Raw genomic sequence first — 23039 nt, 5'->3', positions numbered from 1 at the left:
GAACCCTGGGTTATAGTGACAGGTGGGGATATGGGTGATGGTGGGAGTGCTATTTAGATAGAATCATCAATGATGGCCACTTTGATGAGGTAATATTTGATGAAGACTTATCTGAGGTAAGAAAGAGGATCATGTGGCTATTTGTAGGGGGCAGATTTTAGGTAGAGGAAAGAGCAAATGCAATCTGTGATGTGGAAGTGTGTCTGATGTGTTTTGGAGACAGTAAAGATCCAGTATGAATAGAGCAGAGTGAGCAAAGGAGAAAATGAGAGATGAGGTCAGGAAATTGATCATGGAAGCTCTTATAGGCCATGGTACACACTCTGGATTTTCTTCTAAGTGTGACTGAAGCAAAATTGATATTAGCTAATGTGGGCCAATTATTAAAATATTAAATCCCCTGTATGAAAACATTCCCCTAATAAACTGAAAGCTGATGAAATTGTTATGTTTAGTTTTAATGAAGTATATGATTCTAGAGTCAAATATTCTTAAGCATAGATTACCATATTTTAAACCTATCAATTAAAATATTCATACTTTTAAAGCATCATCACCAAAGTACCCAACACTTCTGAAAATCACTAATAGTTCCTTCAAGGTAAAGTACTTGATTCCCCTTAGGGCACATCTTCGCTGTTTTTGCTTTGAATGTATAAAAGGCCATACATCAAACACTTTATTAGTAAGTGTTTATATGCAGAAATCAATCCAGCAACAACATCTGTAGTTGCTAAAAAGAACAAAGTAATCCACATGGCACTGTGGTAAGATTTTAGCAACTTCTAATGAGTGAAATTCTTGAGTTTAAATACACCTTTCCCCATGCACATACCAATCTGTTTCTCCCACTTTCTTTTAAAAGCAAAAAGACAACTCAGTTCTAGGAGTGTGACAAAGTAAAAGATACACAGCATACACAACAAGAGGGAGTAATGTGACACAGGCTCTAACTACATTTAATTTGCCCAAGTCATCTCTCCAGATCATAGTTTTCTCATCTGTAAAATGGGGGGCTTCACTTGATCTTAGAGAAGATTACCTTTTAGCTCTAAAAACTGGAGGTAAAAAACCATCATACACATGAAAACCAAATATAGAGTAATAACATTTTGATCATTATTAAACCTCAGTATGCAACCACCATATTCCTTCATTTTATTGTGTCTATAGAGAAGGAGATGGCATATTCCTTTTGACTATCGAAACTTTGTCCACACTAGCAATTTCTGATAGAAAGATATTTTAAAACATACTCTATTTTCCTCTGACTTCTGAAATGACAGAACATAATTTAATTGTGTTACTTACTCCAGCTTGGACCTAGCATGTTGTTCTTTTTGTATTCTCAGTGATATAATAGAAGTGGAAGGCAGAGATGTTTACTTTTTTATTTATTATGCTGGAGAACTATAATGAACTCAAAGCTACATGAAACTGACAAAGGCACTGAGTCTAGTCTGTCTGGCAGTTTCTTTGCTTTAGGTAGAAGAGAGGTACAGGTAATGGGGGAACTACCACTTGTGTGCACCCTCGCTGAAATAACCTCTCTTGAGCATTAATTAGAAGCTCACTGATGTGATTAAAAGATGCCAGGAAATAGCCACCCTAAAATATAACTAGCATAAAATAACCACATGTGGAAATACCATTTTGAAGTAAGAGAAGTAATAACAGATGCTTTCAGCAATGGGCAGAAATGTTTTAAAGGGGGTCTGGAGGAATATGAATTTGTCATTACCTAACAATCTTAAGAGATTGTAAAAATCTCTCGATAAAGATTCTCCTAATCTTTCTCTAACTCCAGTATGTAGCACAGTACCTTGCACAGAATAAGCATAGGGAAAAAATTATTTTTGTAGAACCAGAGATCCTGAAGTATTTTTAAATTAATTTTTATTAGAGCATACTTGATTTACAATGTTGTTGGTTTCTACTGTACAGCAAAGTGAATCAGTTATACATATACATATATCCACTCTTTTTTAGATTCTATTCCCATATAGGTCATTACAGAATATTGAGTAGAGTTCTCTGTGCTATACAGTAGGATCTTATTAGGATCCTCAAGTATTAAATCAGGAAAATAATGCTCTAATCTAAGGAGCATTTTAAAAACATAAATAAGCAAACAACAATGAGCAAAAAATGAAGAAATAGCACTGATAGACTGAATGGCACTCCATCAGGAAACCCTGAGGACAGAAATATCCCTTAAATAACATTCAATCTCATTCCCTTTGTTCTAATTCTGTCCCCACCCAGCAGCCTTCAGATCTGTAATTTGGTTTTCTAAGTGAACACACCCACCGAGGAGTATCCAAGTAGACTACCAGTGATGGCTGTCAGGTCAGGACCTCTCTCTCATTCTAAATGTAGAAACCTGCTTTGACTTTATTAAGAAAAACTGCACTTGCATAACATGAATCAACCCCCAGAACAAATCAAGTACCTACTCTGTGGCAGGCACAGAGCTAGACACCAAAGATACAGAATTAACCAGACAGAACGTCTGGTTCTTACTTGAAACTGTGGCTTCAAAATCCTTATAAAATCTGGAATTACTTGGAATCTCTCACCTGTATCTTTCCTGATATGGGAAAAGAATAGTTGACCATGTGTCATCTTCTTCTACATATTTGTAAAGTTTTACCTTTTACCTACTCTGTTTCTCCATATTGTAAAAGCAGAGCAAGCTTGTATTACCTCCTGAGATCAAAGGCATTTTAGTGTTACTACTAGTAAATTACTGCAAGGCTTTCTGTCTCTAAATCATACCTTTTGAAGAAAACAATTTTAGTTTCAATAAGAAGGCAGAGGGAGCCTTAAAAGGCAGCTTGCGATTAATTTTAGAAAATCTCCCAGCTGCTAAAGTACTTGAGAGACAAAATAGGGTGCAATTACTTTAAAAGAGTTTTAGGCTAATTTTATTCCCAATCTCCAGCCAAAACACACACACAAAACAGTTTTAACAACTGGAAATCACAACCTCCTGGCATGATGGTAGTCCTTTATTTTCTCATTAAATCTGTCAATATTCTGGAGGCCCTTTCTGGCTCATTTGCCTCTTTTTCATTAACTACGCATTGGCATGGGGTGAAACAAGTTTTGCATTTCAAAAACTCTTCTGTTCCAGCATCGTATTTTTGACCACCCGATAAAGTAGACATTAACATACAGCCTATATTATCTGGAGCATTTTCAATGTTTCTGCAAGCACGGGTCTCAACTTTTTGGTTCAGAAAATATGGTCAATGTGGGTAGACACTGACGGGCCGGGGAGAGGAGGGGAGAAGAAACTCCACCTACCTACTAAACAAACTTCCCGCATAGAGTCCAAAGCTAAATTTCAAGAAATGGATCAAGTGTTCTATTTTTAAAGAAAAATTGCTATACTTAAAAAAAACACACAAAGATTCTCCCAAGGGTTTACCAGAGAGGCCTGTGTCTTTCATACTGGCTGCTGAATTCATCAGAAAGGAATCAAATGTTTTTAACAACAGATTCTGTCTGTCTGTCTGTCTGTCTATGATGACACGTGTAGATTCACATCTGCACTTAAAAAAAAATTTACTATGCTCTTAACAAGTATTATTTTAGATGCCAGTTAACTCTCCCCAAACCCTCCCCCCAAGTAACCTTAAAGTAAATAAACTTATTATACAGCCATGTTCCTGCAGAAGTTTGAATCACACCAAGAATGCATATCCTTAAAAGGAAATGTTTTCCCTCCCCTTGCATCCTGTTATTTAAGCTATTTTAAGTACTTGTCTGGAGAAAGCTCAGCCAGAATTCAAGTGGTTTTGATTTTAGCTGCTGTTTTACACTGCCCATGTCCAGGTGGAATGTGGTGCAATCTATCACCTCAAATGCATCTTTTGGGGTGCTACTTTGTCCTATAAATCTAACAGTGAGAAAAACCTGGATTTCCCTTGACTCTTATGTGTATGTGTGTGTGTGTGTTGCTTTATCCAGCCTTGATTCTGTCTAAATGTAGTGTCTTTCTTTATAAACAGGTCACATATGTGTGTCTTCATCTGCAATACATATGCAACTTCTTTACTAACCCACTGTGGACAGTGCTTATTAGGACTTAAAGAAGAAAACCAATCAAGTGCAGATGCACATCCTTTACAAAATGCTGTGTTTAAAAGTTCCATTTAGTTTAACTGATAAACTCCACAAAATTTTTGCACTAATAAAATGACAAAAGGAATCTATGTATCTAGCAATAATGGATTTACACACACACACACACACACACACACACACACACACACTCCTGACCACCTGTGAAAGCACACAAAATATTAATTTAACAGATTCAGCCAAGAAACTTGTGCAGAAGAATTTAGATTATATTCTGTCCTCAGATCTAAGCAATAAAATTGAGCTTTCATTAGCCATTAAAACTTTAGAAAAGGGAGATGCTAAACATCTCCAGATGCTTAGATAAACACGGATTTTCCCTTTCACAGCTTATACCTTTTGAGGTAGCTCATTCCAGCAAATACATATAAGAGGAAGTTTAATGAGTCCCAGCTAACAGTAGAATACAGTTTGCTACCGAAGAGTTTATCCTAATAGTGTGACCCCAAATGTAGAGGTCAAGTATAGCTGAAGGCTGGACAAGATTAGAGGACTGGAGACCAGGCAATCAAAAATGTTGTCTATCAACTGTTTTCCAACCAAAAATTTCTAACTCAAAAATGGCCATGATTTCCCACCTGCTGCCACTTTCCCACTTAAAAAATACACACACACACACACACACATGTATGCTCCTGCTCTTACCCAACACACCTATAATCTGTGCCCCTATTTTCCATACAGTCAAAACACAGCTTTCAGACTATCCTGAGACCTTAATTTCCAATATTCCATTGATAGTTAACCAGACGGCACAGTGAAAGAGCACTGGTCTGTTTATTTATTTATTTAGTTTTGGTTGGAATGTAGTTTTTATTGTTTAAATAAATTTATTTATTTTAATTGGAGGCTAATGACTTTACATATTGTAGTGGTTTTGCCATACATTGACATGGATCTGCCATGGGTGTGCATGTGTTTCCCATCCTGAATTCCCCTCCCATCTCCCTCCCCATCCCATCCCTCTGGGTCATACCAGTGTGCCAGCCCCGAGCACCTTGTCTCATGCATCTAACCTGCACTGGCAATCCGTTTCACATGTGATAATATACATGTTTTAATGCCATTCTCCCAAATCGTCCACCCTCACCCTCTCCCACAGAGGCCAAAAGACTGTTATATAAATCTGAATCTCTCAGCTGTCACGCATATAGAGTTATCATTACCATCTTTCTAGACTCCATATATATGCATTAGTATACTGTGTTGGTGTTTTCTTTCTGGCTTACTTCACTCTGTATAATAGGCTCCAGGTCCACCCACCACATTAGAACTGATTCAAATGTACTCTTTTAAATGGCTGAGTAATATTCCATGGTGTATATGTACCACAGCTTTCTTATCCATTCGTCTCCTGATGGACTTCAAGGTTGCGTCCATGTGCTGGCTATTATAAACAATGCTGTGATGAACATTGGGGTACACGTGTTTCTTTCAATTCTGGTTTCCTCAGTGTGTATGCCCAGCAGTGGGATTGCTGGGTCATATGGCAGTTCTATTTCCAGTTTTTTAAGGAATCTCCACACTGTTCTCCATAGTGGCTGTACTAGTTTGCATTCCCACCAACAGTGTAAGAGGGTTCCCTTTTCTCCATACCCTCTCTAGCATTTATTGTTTGTAGACTTTTGGAGTAGCAGCCATTCTGACTGGCGTGAAATGGTACCTCATTGTGGTTTTGATTTGCATTTCTCTGATAATGAGTGATGTTGAGCATCTTTTCATGTGTTTGTTAGCCATCTGTATGTCTTCTTTGGAGAAATGTCTGTTTAGTTCTTTGGCCCATTTTTTGATTGGTTCATTTATTTTTTCTGGAATTGAGCTACAGGAGTTGCTTATATATTTTTGAGATTAATCCTTTGTCTGTTGCTTCATTTGCTATTATTTTCTCCGGTTCTGAAGGCTGTCCTTTCACCTTGCTTACAGTTTCCTTTGTTGTGCAAAATCTTTTAAGTTTAATTAGGTTCCATTTGTTTATTTTTGCTTTTATTTCCATTACTCTGGGATGTGGGTCATAGAGGATCCTGCTGTGATTTATGTCAGAGAGTGTTTTGCCTATGTTCTCCTCTAGGAGTTTTATAGTTTCTGCTCTTACATTTAGATCTTTAATCCATTTTGAGTTTATTTTTGTGAATGGTGTTAGAAAGTGTTCTAGTTTCATTCTTTTACAAGTGGTTGACCAGTTTTCCCAGCACCACTTGTTAAAGAGACTGTCTTTTCTCCATTGTATATTCATGCCTCCTTTGTCAAAGATAAGGATGTCCATGGGTGCATGGATTTATCTCTGGGCTTTCTATTTCGTTCCATTGATCTGTGTTTCTGTCTTTTTGCCAGTACCATTCTGTCTTGATGACTGTAGCTTTGTAGTACAGCCTGAAGTCAGGCAGGTTGATTCCTCCAATTCCATTCTTCTTTCTCAAGATTGCTTTGGCTATTCGAGGTTTTTTGTATTTCCATACAAATTGTGAAATTATTTGTTCTAGTTCTCTGAAAAATACTGTTGGTAGCTTGATAGGGATTGCATTGAATCTACAGATTGCTTTGGATAGTATACTCATTTTCACTATATTGATTCTTCCAATCCATGAACACAGTATATTTCTCCATCTATTTGTGTCCTCTTTGATTTCTTTCATCAGTGTTTTATAGTTTTCTATATATAGGTATTTTGTTTCTTTAGGTAGATATATTCCTAAGTATTTTATTCTTTTCATTGCAAAGGTGAATGGAATTGTTTCCTAATTTCTTTTTCTGTTTTCTCATTGTTAGTGTATAGGAATGCAAGGGATTTCTGTGCATTGATTTTATATCCTGCAACTTTACTATATTCATTGATTAGCTCTAGTAATTTCCTGGTGGAGTCTTTAGGATTTTCTATGTAGAGGATCATGTCATCTGCAAACAGTGAGAGTTTTACTTCTTTTCCAATCTGAATTCCTTTTATTTCTTTTTCTTCTCTGATTGCTGTGGCCAAATTTCCAAAACTATGTTGAATAGCAGTGGTGAGAGTGGGCACCCTTGTCTTGTTCCTGATTTTAGGGGAAATGCTTTCAATTTTTTACCATTGAGGATAATGTTTGCTGTGGGTTTGTCATATATAGCTTTTATTATGTTGAGGTATGGTCCTTCTATTCCTGCTTTCTGGAGGGTTTTTATCATAAATGGATGCTGAATTTTGTCAAAGGTTTTCTCTTCATCTATTGAGATAATCATATGATTTTTATCTTTCACTTTATTAAGGTGGTGTATTATGTTGATTGATTTGTGGATATTGAAGAATCCTTACATCCCTGAGATAAAGCCCACTTGGTCATGATGTATGATCTTTTTAATATGTTGTTGGATTCTGTTTGCTAGAATTTTGTTAAGGATTTTTGCATCTATGTTCATCAGGGATATTGGCCTGTAGTTTTCTTTTTTTGTGGCATCTTTGTCTGGTTTTGGTATTAGGGTGATGGTGGCCTCATAGAATGAGTTTGGCAGTTTACCTTCCTCTGCGATTTTCTGGAAGAGTTTGAGTAGGATAGGTGTTAGCTCTTCTCTAAATTTTTGGTAGAATTCAGCTGTGAAGCCGTCTGGTACTGGGCTTTTGTTTGTTGGAAGATTTCTAATTACAGTTTCAATTTCCATGCTTGTGATGGGTCTGTTAAGATTTTTTATTTCTTCCTGGCTTATATTTGGAAAGTTGTACTTTTCTAAGAATTTGTCCATTTCTTCCAAGTTGTCCATTTTATTGGCATATAGCTGCTGATAGTAGTCTTGTATGATCCTTTGTATTTCTGTGTTGTCTGTTGTGATTTCTCCATTTTCATTTCTAATTTTGTTGACTTGATTCTTCTCCTTTTGTTTCTTGATGAGTCTGGCTAATGGTTTGTCTATTTTATTTATCTTGTTAAAAAACCAGCTTTTAGCCTTGTTGATTTTTGCTATGGTCTCTTTTGTTTGTTTTGAATTTAATTATGCCCTAATTTTTATGATTTCTTTCCTTCTACTAACCCTGGGGTTCTTCATTTCTTCCTTTTCTAGTTGCTTTAGGTATAGAGTTAGGTTATTTATTTGACTTTTTTCTTGTTTCTTGAGGTAAGCCTGTATTGCTATGAACCTTCCCCTTAGCACTGCTTTTACAGTGTCCCATAGGTTTTGAGTTGTTGTGTTTTCATTTTCATTCATTTCTATGCAGATTTTTATTTCTTTTTTTATTTCTTCTGTGATATTTGGTTATTCAGCAGCATGTTTTTCAGCCTCCATATGTTGGAATTTTAAAGGTTTTCTCCTGTAATTGACATCTAATCTTACTGCATTGTGGTCAGAAAAGATGCTTGGAATGATTTCAATTTTTTTGAATTTACCAAGGCTAGATTTATGGCCCAGAATGTGATCTATCCTGGAGAAGGTTCCATGTGCACTTGAGAAAAAGGTGAAATTCATTGTTTTGGGGGTGAAATGTCCTATAGATATCAATTAGGTCTAACTGGTCTATTGTATCATTTAAAGTTGTGTTTCCTTGTTAATTTTCTGTTTAGTTGATCTATCCATAGGTGTGAGTGGGTATTAAGGTCTCCCACTATTATTGTGTTATTGTTAATTTCCCTTTTCATACTTGTTAATATTTGCCTTACATATTGCAGTGTTCTTATGCTGGCTTGCATATATATTTATAATTGCTATATCTTCTTCTTGGATTGATCCTTTAATCATTATGTAGTGTCCTTCTTTCTCTCTTTTCATAGCATGTGTTTTAAAGTCTATTTTATCTGATATGACTATTGCTACTGTCTTAGCAATATAGTCTCCTGCTGTCTTTTAGTCTCTATTTGCTTGGAATATCTTTTTCCAGCCCTTCACTTTCAGTCTGTATGTGTCCCTTGTTTTGAGGTGGGTCTCTTGTAGACAACATATATAGGGGTCTTGTTTTTGTATCCATTCAGCCAGTCTTTGTCTTTTGGTTGGGGCATTCAACCCATTCACATTTAAGGTAATTATTGATAAGTATGATCCCGTTGCCATTTACTTTGTTGTTTTGGGTTCGAGTTTATACACCCTTTTTGTGTCTCCTGTCTAGAGAAGATCCTTTAGCATTTGTTGGAGAGCTGGTTTGGTGGTGCTGAATTCTCTCAGCTTTTGATTGTTTGTAAAGCTTTTGATTTCTCCTTCATATTTGAATGTGAACCTTGCTGGGTACAGTAATCTGAGCTGTAGGCTTTTCTCTTTCATCACTTTAAGTATGTCCTGCTATTCCCTTCTGGCTTGTTGTTATTTTTTAAGCCATATTTAAACAAATATGCACTAGTGTCATTTTATTGATTACTAAAAGTAAATTAAATGAAACCACTGTACTTTTCGTCACATCATCTGGATGTGGTTTTTATATACTAGAGAACATCAAGTAATTTGAAATCACTTAACTTCCTGAGATGAGAAAATCTGGTACAGCTACAATCACCATAACCAGAAAATTTTGGCTTAGTTTGGTGGGCAGCCTCAAAGGAATATACCCACAGTATTCCTAGTCACTTATGAAACCCCATTATTCTTTAACTTCAAAAGTGTAGAATTCCTCTTTTGTCTGTTTTTTTAAAGCAGATTGGCTACTGTTTAGGAGAGAAAAAATTTCAGATGTAAGTGTTTGCAGGACTAAAGCCAATCTGAGAAGTTCTATGTTACATGAATTTACCTTTATGACAAGTAATCATTCAAATGACCTCTAGCTTCCCTAACAAGATTAAAGTTTCAGAATGTAAAAGGCATTTTCTACTTCATCAAATATTTACTTCCTAAGTGTTCTGAAAAGCTTTATATATTCTTCTTTAGAATGAATTTATGCAGCCTTGCAGCATTTAAATTAAAACAGAAACATCATGATGTAAGAAAAAATGAAAGCCAAGGCTTCTGCTATCCCAATGAGAAATACTGGAAACAAATATTGAGAAAATGAAAATAATTAGATGAAAATATACTGCTTAGAACTTAACATTAAGCAGGTGCAGAAAGTGAGTGAAAGGAGAACTTTAAATCTTAGTACTCAATTTTTATTGCTAGTAAAGAGAATTTTAAAGCACTATTAATTGAACAAAACCCATGATTAGTGGTAATTACAGAGATTTTCTCCATGCACTATGATCTTGCTGAATTTCTAAAGAGATAATCAAGGCTATTATTGTTAATAGATGGGGAAAATCATATAATGATTTCCATATTTTGTCACAATTGAACTGAGATAAAGTAGTCCTTCCTTCCCTCCCCATAAGAAAGAATTGTCTTTGTCAGGAAAATAAGTTATGGAGCTTGTTTTTAAAATCAAGTTTCCCCGAATTAAGAAAAAAAAGAGGATTTCCATAATACCTTTGATAGTTGCCTAAGGGCTCTATAAATAAGAATAACTAAAAACTACAAAGATTTTAAAGGAAAATCTAGATTCAGCTGGGTCTTTAAACATTTTTCTGAAAGATTATACACAGCTTTTAAGATGCTGAAAAATACAAATTTTACGTGTTATACTATAATGGCCAAATCCTTCAGCAGTAAATTCTGCCATGATGAAAATCTTCATAACAAAGACCCTTTGTCAAAGACAAAGTCCTAGTACATGAAAAGACTATGTATAATTCCTTAGAATTCAATTATTTATGTATTGAAAACTAAATGCATACAACAGTGAGCTAGATACTGAGGGGGGATACAAAGAATACTATGTGGAACAGGTAAAAATTTGGACTCCAGAATTCCTATTTATAGCATACAGAGTGATAAGAGTCTACATATCACAGCAATTATGCCTGGTAGGGCTTCAATAAGACACACGGTCCAATCTCTCAGCTTTGAGAAGGTCTTTGCCTACCCTAAATCCTCCAAGATATATGATTTAAAGTAAGACAGTAGTTCCACAATGACCCTTTCTTGCAGTCCAAGTTCTAATTGATCCCTCATTAGCCCAATTTAGTCTCATTTCCTCCTTGGAGATAATTGGTCAACCCTTTTTATATCATTAAGCTCTTTAATTAAGCAATTAAGCTCTTTTACTGACAAAACTATTCCAGTGCCATCAGGTAAATAATATTTGAATTAACTTTGATTTTTTAAAAATATTTCACACAAATATTTCTAAGATGCTGCACATGAGAACAAAGCCCGTATTCAACAGTAAACACTGATTTGAGGAGGTGAGGCCTTGAAGATTAAGTAATAACAATAATAAGGTACCCACACCAAAATTCCAACAATAAAAAAAAAATTAGGCAGAAATCAATACAACATTGTAAAACAATTATCCTCTAATTAAAAATAAATTCAAAAAATAAAATAAAATGGATAACAACAACAACAACAACAACAAAATTAGGCTGTCCCCAACACTGAAGATGAATAAAGATAAAACAGAAAGTTCAAAGGAAACAATGATTAAAAAAAAAATTTCTACAGAATAATGTGATTTAAACAGTCTTCCAGCAAAGAATCCACCTGCTGTTTTCCATAATCAATCTAATATTGAATATTTGAACTACATTGAGTAGTCCAGTAAGTGGTATCTATGGCAAGTTAACTGTCTTTTTTTTTCATACACACACATAGTCATGTTAAAGATTCAGGACTATTTTTTCCTAGTTAGAATTTTGATGGGACTATGAATAGTCACTCTGGCTGTTGGGGCGGGGGTCAGGTGGGACTGTCATTACCTTTCCCAAGGCATGTTGTTATTACCAAATGCCTTCATAGAACATACTTACAAATATATGGGAATACAGCAAGGAGATCAAACCAGTCAGTCCTAAAGGAAATCAACCCTGAATATTCATTGGAAGGACTGATGCTGAAGTTGAAGCTCCAATACTTTGGCCACCTGATGCAAAGAGCTGACTCATTGGAAAAGACCCTGATGCTGGGAAAGATTGAAGGCAAGAGGAGAAGGGGGTGACAGAGGATGAGGTGGTTGGATGGCATCACCAATTCAATGGACATGAGTTTGAGCAAACTCCAGGAGATAGTGAAGGACAAGGAAGCCTGGCATGCTGCAGTCCATGGGGTCACAAAGAGTCAGACATGACTGAGCGACTGAACAACAGCAACAAGAGATATGTATTTCCTCACTTTTCAATAATGGGGTTTCCAACACAGGTTAAAGAGTAGATTCTGGTTTAAATAACAAATCATTATGATTTAACTTCATACCCTTTAATCAAGAAGATATCAAACAGTGATACTCTCCCTTTGAAAGCACCTGTTGAGCACACACATCAATAATCAGGTCTTACTCTGTTTTCTCATTATCTTCACTGATTTGACCTGAGCACTGAAATAATGGAATGTAAATACTATAAATGCTTCCATAGCTGCTAAATTTGAAGACATGTTATATGATGTTAAAGGATAAGCCAAACGGTGTGCTAATCCTTCCCATCTTATACATATGCTAATTCAAGAAGGTAGAACAGTGTGCATTATCCAAAGGCACAATACATCCATGAAAAAGGCAGTAAAGCCATGTTAATTAAAAGTAAACTATCATCCCGGCTTCCCAAGTAGGTCAAGAAGATCACTTGGAGTAGGAAATGACAATCCACACCAGTATTCTTGCCTGGAAAATTACATGGGCAGAGGAGCCTGGTGAGCTATATAGTCCATGGGGTTGCAAAGGGTCAGACATGACTGCATGACCAAGCATGCACATGCACACATGTGCACAAGCACGCACACATGCACAACATCATCTAATGGTTTTTAACATTTGGGGGCATCAGTTGGCTCTTTGAGAATATAGTGAAAGCTTCAAATCCTCTCCTCAGAAAAATATGGTAAAACAAAATTTGTCTACAAATTTCAGGAGCCACAGCAGCCCCCAGTTAAAGAATGGGACCCTGGACTAAAAACCTTTCACCATATTAGATACTAGCTATAATTAGCAATGACAGTTTAAAGTGTGGCTTCTAGAACTTTATTCCATTGATTTTAACTAGTTTCCTGATTAACCATTCACATAATTTTTCAGAGAAATAACTTTGATTAGTGCCAAATAAACATTGCTTTACCATAGTTACCCTACAAAAGAACAACTCACCAACTTTTGCAAAGGCCTCTTTGAGTTCATCAAGCTCATCTTTGGAAATCTGAGTGGTAGCCATCTCATCCATTTAAAGATCTAAAGAGAAACCAAAAAGGTTCAAGACTTGAAAACAGTCACAGATAAAGAGAACAAACAGGTAGATGCAAGATGGGAGGGGAGAGGGGGAGGAAAGAAGTGAGGAAGGTGAAGACGTACAAACTTCCAATTATAAATTGAAAAATAACTGAGTCACAGGTATGAAATATACAGTGTGGGAAATATAGTAAATAATATCTTTGTGCGGTGACATAATTAAAACTAGACTTATCCTGGTGATCAGTTTGGAATGTACAGAAATATCAAATCACTATATTAAGTAACAAGAACTAACAGTGTTGTGGGTCAATCATACTTCAAAAACAAACTGACAGAAAAGGAGATGAGATTGGTGGTTACAAGATGCAGGGGGTTACCAGAGGATAGGGAATTGGATGAAGGCAGTCAAAAGGTATAAACTTCCAGTTATAAGTAAGTACTAGGGATGTAATGTACAACATGATAAATATAATGTGAAAGTTGTTAAGAGAGTAAATCCTAAGAGTTCTCATCACAAGGAAAAAATTTTTTTCTTTTATTTTGTATCTATATGAGAGAATGCATATTTACTAAATTTATTGTGATAATCCTTTCATGATGTATATAAATCATCTTGCTGTTCACCTTAAATTTCTACAATGCTGCATGTCAATTGTATCTATAAAACTGGAAGAAAAAAATTTTAAGACAAAAAATTTGTGATGAATATATTACCAGCAATCCTGTAAACTCTCATTTTAGGGATAATTTAGACAGAAATTCAAACTACTGGAACTATCTGAATAGGTTCCCATATTTCTAGATACAGCCATAATGAAGAAAACAAATGAGAAATTATCATTGGTCAAAAGCTCTTCAGACAAAAATACTTCTCAATCTTCCTTTCAAGGACAAAGTCTTATGCTGCATTCAAAGAATGTAAAGAAGGGGCAAGGTAGCAAGCAATGATAGATTCTTGGTTATATGAGCCAAAACTAAGTCAAAATTATATGACTAAAGATTCAAGTAAAATATAAATTTTTTAGGACTTCCCTGGCGGTCCAGTGATTAGGTCTCTGTGCTTCCACTGCAAAGGGCACAGGCTCAATCCCTGGAGGGGGAACTAAGATCCCTTATGCCACATGGTGTGGCCAATAAATAAATAAATAAATAACTTTTTGAATTAGCATCTATTTATCTTATTGGCTAGTTCCATTTTTTCCATCTTTACTGAGATATGTGACATAATATTGTGTAAGTTTAAGCTGTATACCATAACAACTTGATACATACATATATTGTGAAATATATAGTAACTTAACCACAGTAAAGTAAGTGAACACTTCTATCACCTCACATAGTTACCATTTTTCCCCTTAAGTCATTTAAAAGTCATTCACTGTTGAAACCTTATTTTCAAATAGGAGCATACTAACAGCTACCAATCACCCCCATTAAAGAGTGAATCAACTAAAACAAATTATTTTGGGGTTTGATACAGAAATACACAAGAGCATGCTTATCAACACATCTTTGTGTACACAACTTATTAATATTATTTGAGCTTATACTCTTCTTGATTTGGCCCTATTTTACCTATTTAACCAACAAATAAGTCTTGGCAAACTATGGCCTGTGGGCCCAATCTGGACCACTGCTTATTTCTGGATGGCCCCAAGCTAAGTATGGTTTTTTTCAGATAAACATCTGCTGTCAAATGTTTGAATTTCAATAAAATGAAATGTTATCCCAGAAAAAAAAAACAAAAGAATTCCATTTTTCTCATCAGTACAGTTGTAGTACCAAAAAAAGTACTCAAATAGTTATTATTTTTTTTTAATTTTGTCAGTAAAAATTTGTTTAAACAATATTTAAATCCTTGAGATTAATAATATAATATTCTTATTTTGCCTCTTGGCATACAATATTTATGAGGGGACCTTTACAGAAAATCTTGACTGATTCCTGCAATTGAAAAAGGAGGTCTGTACTACAATAGAAAATTCTCACATACAAACCTATTAACAACTTTTAGACAGAAGGAAGTGCACATGATTATTTGTTGCCCTTTTTTTTTCTCATTTAATGTTTTTAACTCCTGGAGAAGGAAATGGCAGCCTACTCCAGTATTCTTGCCTGGAGAATTCCATGGACAGAGGAGCCTGGCAAGCTATAGTCCATGGGGTCGCAAAGAGCTGGACATGACTGAGCGACTTTCACATACACAATCTTTTTAAAGAAATTTACTTTTTAGCAGAACTGAGCAAAAAGCAGAGAATTTAGTTTCTATATACCCCCTGCCCTAACACTCTCACAGCCTCCCTCATTATGAACATCCTTCATCCGTGATATATTTGTTACAACTGATGAACCTTCTTTGACACATCATTGTCACCTAAGTCAACAGTTCACATTAGACTCACTCTTGGTGTTGTACATACTATGCATTTTGTATATACAAAATGGATGCCATTGTAGTATCATAAGGATAGTTTCACTGCCCTAAATGTGTTGCTTGTTAAAGTTCAAAAACCATATGAAAAGCAAATTTGAGATCTTATATTTATTTATTTTAAACATTTTTATTAAAAGTTAAAAAATTACTTGCCAACTCTTCTGTTTGCCATGATGCCTAATATTTAATACAGAAGAATTCAAAAGAGAGTGAACCACATCTGTCTTTTGCACACCCATCATTGTCACTTCTAGAACTAACCACAGTCCCAGTCATGTAGTAAGGGACTCACCTAAATAGCACTTTCATAAATTCATTCATTCAACAACTATGTGCCAAGCCTTACATCAGATAAATTCATATTCCTACTAATTCTCTGAACCCTCATAACAGTCTTTCGAGGTAAATATTCTTACTCCTTTTAGAATTCAAACTCAGGTTTCTCAAATCCCTGCAAAGATTTTAAATGACCATATGATACTATTCACTATGTTTCCACCCTAATACAATACACATTTATAATGACTCATATTTTTTTAAAAATTAAATAAAAGCAGACTTTTCAAAAACTTGTCTGTTCATAAAGCTTTTCTTACCTCTAGTGTTAATATGTCACTAGATGGACAACTTCTCAGTAGATAAGCTGTGTAAAAAACACCTTTCAGAGCAGTCTCAGGATCTATAGGGTAAAGAAAGATCTTCAGTTGGATACGAAGGCAGTCATTTTCAAGATTTGGAGAGTAAAAAATGATATTTTGCCTAAGTTAGCCTGCAACCTGCTGATGGTACTTTTAAAAATATTCTATACTTTACTAATATGATGTTCAACACTTCTATTTTTTTTTAATTTTTATTAGTTGGAGGCTAATTACTTTACATCATTACAGTAGTTTTTGTTATACATTGAAATGAATTAGCCATGGATTTACATGTATTCCCCATCCCAATCCCCCCTCCCACCTCCCTCTCCACCCGATCCCTCTGGGTCTTCCCAGTGCACCAGGCCCGAGCACTTGTCTCATGTACCCAACCTGGGCTGGTTATCTGTTTCACCCTAGATAATATACATGTTTCAATGCTGTTCTCTTGAAACATCCCACCCTCGCCTTCTCCCAGAGTCCACAAGTCTGTTCTATACATCTGAGTCTCTTTTTCTGTTCTGCATATAGGGCCATCGTTACCATCTTTCTAAAGTCCATATATATGTGTTAGTATACTGTAATGGTCTTTATCTTTCTGGCTTACTTCACTCTGTATAATGGGCTCCAGTTTCATCCATCTCATTAGAACTGATTCAAATGAATTCTTTTTAATGGCTGAGTAATATTCCATGGTGTATATGTACCACAGCTTCCTCATCCATTCGTCTGCTGATGGGCATCTGGGTTGCTTCCATGTCCTGGCTATTATAAACAGTGCTGCGATGAACATTGGGGTGCACGTGTCTCTTTCAGATCTGGTTTCCTTGGTGTGTATGCCCAGAAGTGGGATTGCTGGGTCATATGGCAGTTCTATTTCCAGCTTTTTAAGAAATCTCCACACTGTTTTCCATAGTGGCTGTACTAATTTGCATTCCCACCAACAGTGTAAGAGGGTTCCCTTTTCTCCACACCCTCTCCAGCATTTATTGCTTGTAGACTTTTGGATAGCAGCCATCCTGACTGGCGTATAATGGTACCTCATTGTGGTTTTGATTTGCATTTCTCTGATAATGAGTGATGTTGAGCATCTTTTCATGTGTTTGTTAGCCATCTGTATGTCTTCCTTGGAGAAATGTCTGTTGAGTTCTTTGGCCCATTTTTTGATTGGGTCATTTATTTTTCTGGAGTTGAGCTGGAGGAGTTGCTTACTTCTGATTACCAAAATACTCTACAGGTTTCAGTCTAGTTTTCTTTACACATATTTTAAGTAATCATGTTTTCAATGTGAAATAATTGCCCCTCTCTAGTAATGACATCACACAGAACAATGGCACAGAAAGTTTGAAAGTGAGACTCTCAGAAAATTGAAAACAAGTGGACTCTCCTTTATTTCTAAAGTTTCTATCTAGTTTGGACAATTTGTGAGTCAATAATAATCTAAAATATGTTTTTTTAAAGAATGTATTATTTTTATACTGTTATATCACTTCTATAAAAGAGAAAATTAGGCAAAAGTGGTTCTGGACATTTACCTCCCACCCACCCCATACCCACCCCCAACCCCAATCTGTAGCACCTTTCATTCTGGCTAACCAGTGGGTTCTGAATCAGACCTTCTCTCCCAGATCTCCCCTTTGCAGGCAGCAGAGCTAACAGGGTAGAAATCTCTTCCCTCTTCTTTATACCCATCCCTCAACACATATGCACTTCTATCCTCACACATTTTTACCCAGGCCTCTGTTATATGTCTAGTTCCTGCCCTCAAACAATTTACAATCTGGGGAAGACAAAGATGTAGATAATTATAATTTGACACAAAGTGAATTAGTGGTTGCAATAAAAGGTACAGACAGGGGAAAGACTCTGAAGACTTTAAGGATTATTAATTTCATCTCAAGCAGGCCAAAAAAGTAGCACTTTTGTTCATCCTGCAAAATTAGGACATACATACATCTCATAGAAATGCTTTCAAGGCACACGCTTACTTTAAAAAAATTAATAAAACACATCATTAAAAAAAACCCAAAATACACTTTAAAGTTTCCTAATTTCTTATTCCTGTCTAAATACCATCATAAAAGCCTAAAGTGACCCCTTTGACACTGATAGCTCAGATTTTTCAGCTACAGGAGACAAGAAGAGGCACACCTAAGAATGAAAAGAACTGTAACACGCATATATTACACAAAGAATATTTGTTTAGTTCAGGATAACAACATACTTTAATTTAGGAGTCTCCCACTTAAATAAACTCCATTTTGTTTATTTATAATTATTTGAAAGTAAATAAATAAATGCTACCCTGAAGCACCTGGACTAAAACTAAGAAATCCAATGTAAAGTTTAAAAGCCTCACAATATACACCTCAGTTGACAAAAATCATAATATTCAAATTAGCTATTTAATGCAGATATTTTTCCCCCTATGAATAAAAAAAGGTTTGTCCTTAAGATTACTTAGGGGTACTTGATGGAATCAAGCAATTAAGTACTATATCACATTTAAATAATTTAGGGAAGACTGCCAGGAACATCAGATTTTTAGAAACTGTACAAATTGAAATTACTGAAAGCTCTACCCTCTTTATAGGGCATTCATTGTACTCTTTCTCTCAAAATAAGTAAAACATCCCAGATTGGGGTTTGATTGAATCCTGAATACTTGCAGCAAACTGTTGTTCCCCACCCAAGGATGTAGTATGTTAACACAGGAAGATTGAGAGATGTGGAATCAGAAGACATCAATCAGTGTCCCGGCTCTGCGACCTCCTAGCAGTGTGTCTATGAGTTTGTTTATTTAATCTTTCTAAGCCTCAGTTTCCTCCTTTGAAAACAGCCATAATAACTACTTCCCTAGGGTCCTGATGAAGATTAAAGATGGCATGTGAAGGCACACTATAAACCATAAAGCATTATATAGCAACTTCAAATCCTTAATGAAAGAAAAAGAGAAACAAATCAATGCCTAAGTAATTAAGAGGCTATGTATAAATATAAGGCATGAGTTCTACTAAGAACCTTTTAAATAAAATATACGAAAAGTTATATCTTTTGCCCTATAATTATCAACTGCAGAGTATGATAGATCTCCTTCATATATAAAAACTATAAGCCTTTAAGTCAAGGTAATTTAAGAAAGCTGGGACTAATGAAAATTTGTCAACCACTTTTTACCCATGAGTCAATTTGGCTCCTGCATAAGACCAGTTGCTAAACACAACCTGAAAAATGGCCAGGAGAGTGTTTTTTTTTTAATCCAATTTTTACTTTATATCAGGACCACTTAAAAAATTGCTAACAGCTTGTCAAGTCACATTCTTCCTACTTTGCAGTTTATTTTTTCTGTGAGCAATGAAAAATGAAAGGTGAAGAGGTAAAAAGTAAATATTATTGCTGAATAAAATTTCACAGTATGCCATTGGTAAGCAAAAAGAAAGTCTGACTGTTGAAATATGTTGAAATGTGTCCTTTTCCCCAGTCTGTCTGCCCACAAAAAATGAACTTCATTTGGAGAGACAGCAGGCACTGATATTTAAAAAAAAAGAAAGAAATATATATTTTCCCTCCATTTAAATTTAGGCAAATGAAATACCAATCAAAAATAAAAGCTTCCAGGGTTTCTCCATTTTTCTGAATTCTGTCATCTGCAGAGCACTTTGTCCCAAATTCTGTTTTCCTCCCTAGCTACAGTGCTGGCCTTCTCTATAAAGGGAAAACCAGCAGAAAAAAAAGCAAACCTCTCTCCTTAAACATCGAGAGACAGGAAAACAGATTTTTAAATGAGGGAATGAAACAAAAGCAAACAAAACCTTGTCTGTTTGTTTTTTCATAAAAGGATATGGTATACAACTGAGTCTGAATTCAGGGCGTCACCCATAGAGGAATCTTATGCCTATGAAGTCATCCCTAATTACAGCGTTTGACTAACAATACAGCAATTACGAAACCACTCCACTGGGTCATTTAACTATACTTAAACCCTGAATACAAATCTTTGCTGAGAAAGGTGTACCTACAACTAACTGCCTGAAACAATTACTCAAATTCTGAAAGGCATTTGATGGGGGGTGGAGGCGGTAGGGGTGTGTGGGGGGGAGAGAGAGCGAGCCTGTTTTCATCCCCTAAAGCGATTCACTTTAGGAATGCAGCAGACTAAATTTACTAATCTGTGTCAATCACAACCTACCGTGGCTCGGGCAGCAGGGCACATACAGTGGGAAAATCAACCATGGATAATCAAGAGTTGATTATGAATTTTGTATTTTTTTCTTGAAATTGAAAGGAACTAAAAGATAAAAGCAGGGGCTATTCATCAGCCACCAGCAGGTAAACAGAATTGGCAAAGTGAGGCTGATGACTTAAAATCAGCGATTTGGTCATACACACACAGTTAAACTGATACGTTCAAATCATGAAGAAGAGAAGGTGGATAAAACATGGAAGAATACATTATTTGTATTTGTGCATTTGTCACCTTCCTCTGTCCAAAACAGGCAATGCTTCAGAACACCCACACTTCACATACCTAACTGTACCAACAGAAACTGCCACCGTGCCTCCTCCCTAGCTGGTAAGTCAACAGCACTAGTCTCCAAGTCAGACGGGCATGCAACCCTCTGAATTAAAGCTCACCCACTCTCACTCTGATTACTCAAGCGCTAGTGATATGTTTCCAAACGACTTGCGAAGATTTCAGCTTGAATGTCTATCATACTCACCCAACCTATTCATTTATATTCAAGCCTTAAGTGAATGTTTAGTATGTACCAGGCACCATGTTGGGTGCTGCATATATAGAGATTTAGGATCCAAAGTCTCCTCTAGAAGACTTTACTGTCCAGAGGAGACAAAGATGGAAAACAAAGACATAGTATTAATGCCATCATGCTAGTAACTGAGTGGTGGGGTGACAGTGATGGGCTTCAGGAAAAGTTTTCCAGAGAACGTAACTTTTGAACTTTATCTTAAAACATAAGGAGGACATCCTCAGACATATCACTGCTAAAGGCACTCTAGGCACAGAGAAGATGATATTCTGGCGCTAGAGAAAGATAGTGTGGTTGGAGCACTGTGCCTAGGGTTTGTGACAAACACAGTTGGAGCAGAAGGAGTCAGGGTCTAATTTAGAAGGCTGAGACTCAAAATCTGGACTTGACCTTCCGGCCAAGGGAGAAGGAAGGTCAGAGAGGAAAATCCCAGTCAGGAAAGTCTAAGTGTCTACATTTGAACTTACTGCCATGTTATTTCTCCCCTTTTCGAACACCTCTGCTGTCAAATTCAGTCTCCTTTTCAACTTTCCTCAATCTCCTGCTTTACAAACTCAAGAAGTTTGGTCACAAGAAACAGGGAGATAGAAGTAAATCACTAGACTCTTTGGATTATCATAGCCCTTTATCATGTCTAGCTTTTTCTAAAGACCTTTTAGACTATCTATCTACAGTCCTATATCCCTCCTATGTAATCTTTATGCTGCTAATTTCCTGAAGAGTAGATCTAAGGTATATTCCCTATGAAAGCAAGTCCCAACTTTTCGGCACAACATCCAAGAACCCTACACACTTTTCTGTATTGATACCTGTCTATCCTTCCAATGTTTCTTCCCATTACATGCACTGAACACCTTGGAATCACACTCTATAAAGATAACCTCTGCCCCAATCAGGGCATCTACTCTCCCATCTACTCTTCAGAAGAAGCTTTGAGAAAGCCTCTTTGGACGGTCCCCACCTGAGGGAAAAATTCCCTTTTCCCAGGACTCTCATCACAAAACTATATATTTTCTTCTATTACAGTCAGCATGAATCCTTTCAGATAGGTCTAATTTTACATGTCTTACTGTCAGATCATACATACTAACTTTTGAATGGGAAAATACAGTCACACAAGGATAACATTTAATACTATTATACAAAAGCTTTTTGATGGAAGGGACTGCTTCGCCTTCATCCTCATATTCCCAGCCCCTCTCACAGTGGCTACAGAGTGGGTAATAATCATAATTAAGATAATATAATAACATATCATTGTAAGTTTATAACAGCTAACATTTATGGAGGACTTATTATTTAAATGAACTGTGCTATACATTATGTAAAGTTACTTCTCAGAAAAACTGTGAACCACGTAATACTGTTATTTCCATTTTACAGTAAAGCAAACAGGCTTACAGAAGTTGAATAACTTGCCCAGTCACATGGCTCAAGAGAGGAAGACCTAGGTCTCAACCCAACTCCACCTGACACCAAAGTCAGCATTCTCAATTGTTATGCTGTATTATAGCTTTCTCAATCACAGTTTAGTGAATGAATTTATTTCCCCAACAAGACTATAAACTTATTTAAGTAGTAACACAGCTTAATCATCTCTATTCACCACAGCACTTAGCACAACACAGGGACACAAGTTGTATTCTTAATAAATCTTTTATTTTCTTTTTAAACTTTTTATTTTGTATTGGGGCATAGCTGATTAACAGTGTGATAGTTTCAGGTGGACAGCAAAGGGACCCAGCCATACATATACATGTATCCATTCTCCCCCAAACTCTTCTCCCATCCAGGCTGCCACAAAACACTGAGTGGAGTTCCCTCTCAGTAAATACCTTGAATCAAAAAAGGTCCACATCTAGGATTCACAACCATTTTGATCATGTCAGTCTCATTTCAGGAAGCTATAATTATTATGC

The 23039-nt window shown here is 36.1% G+C and overlaps 1 protein-coding gene across 3 annotated transcripts in view; it reads right to left on the bottom strand.

The window, feature by feature from the left end:
- PLS3 (plastin 3) overlaps positions 1 to 23039 on the bottom strand; it is a 92763-nt gene that overhangs the window by 34805 nt on the left and 34919 nt on the right. For 2 of the 3 annotated variants that reach the window (XM_020905555.2, XM_020905553.2), the window contains exons 2-3: positions 16310 to 16392; positions 13199 to 13279 (exon numbers count right to left, since the gene is read on the bottom strand). In XM_020905555.2, the coding sequence (XP_020761214.1) occupies positions 13199 to 13271 (73 nt within the window). In that variant the 5' untranslated portion in view covers positions 13272 to 13279; positions 16310 to 16392. The remainder of the gene's footprint in view (positions 1 to 13198; positions 13280 to 16309; positions 16393 to 23039) is intronic. The other variant, XM_070462217.1, reaches the window with a different exon arrangement.

The sequence above is a fragment of the Odocoileus virginianus genome, unplaced genomic scaffold (assembly GCF_023699985.2).
Source record: "Odocoileus virginianus isolate 20LAN1187 ecotype Illinois unplaced genomic scaffold, Ovbor_1.2 Unplaced_Scaffold_1, whole genome shotgun sequence".
In the NCBI taxonomy this organism is placed as follows: Eukaryota; Metazoa; Chordata; class Mammalia; order Artiodactyla; family Cervidae; genus Odocoileus; species Odocoileus virginianus.
This window is presented reverse-complemented; position numbering and strand designations above follow the sequence as displayed.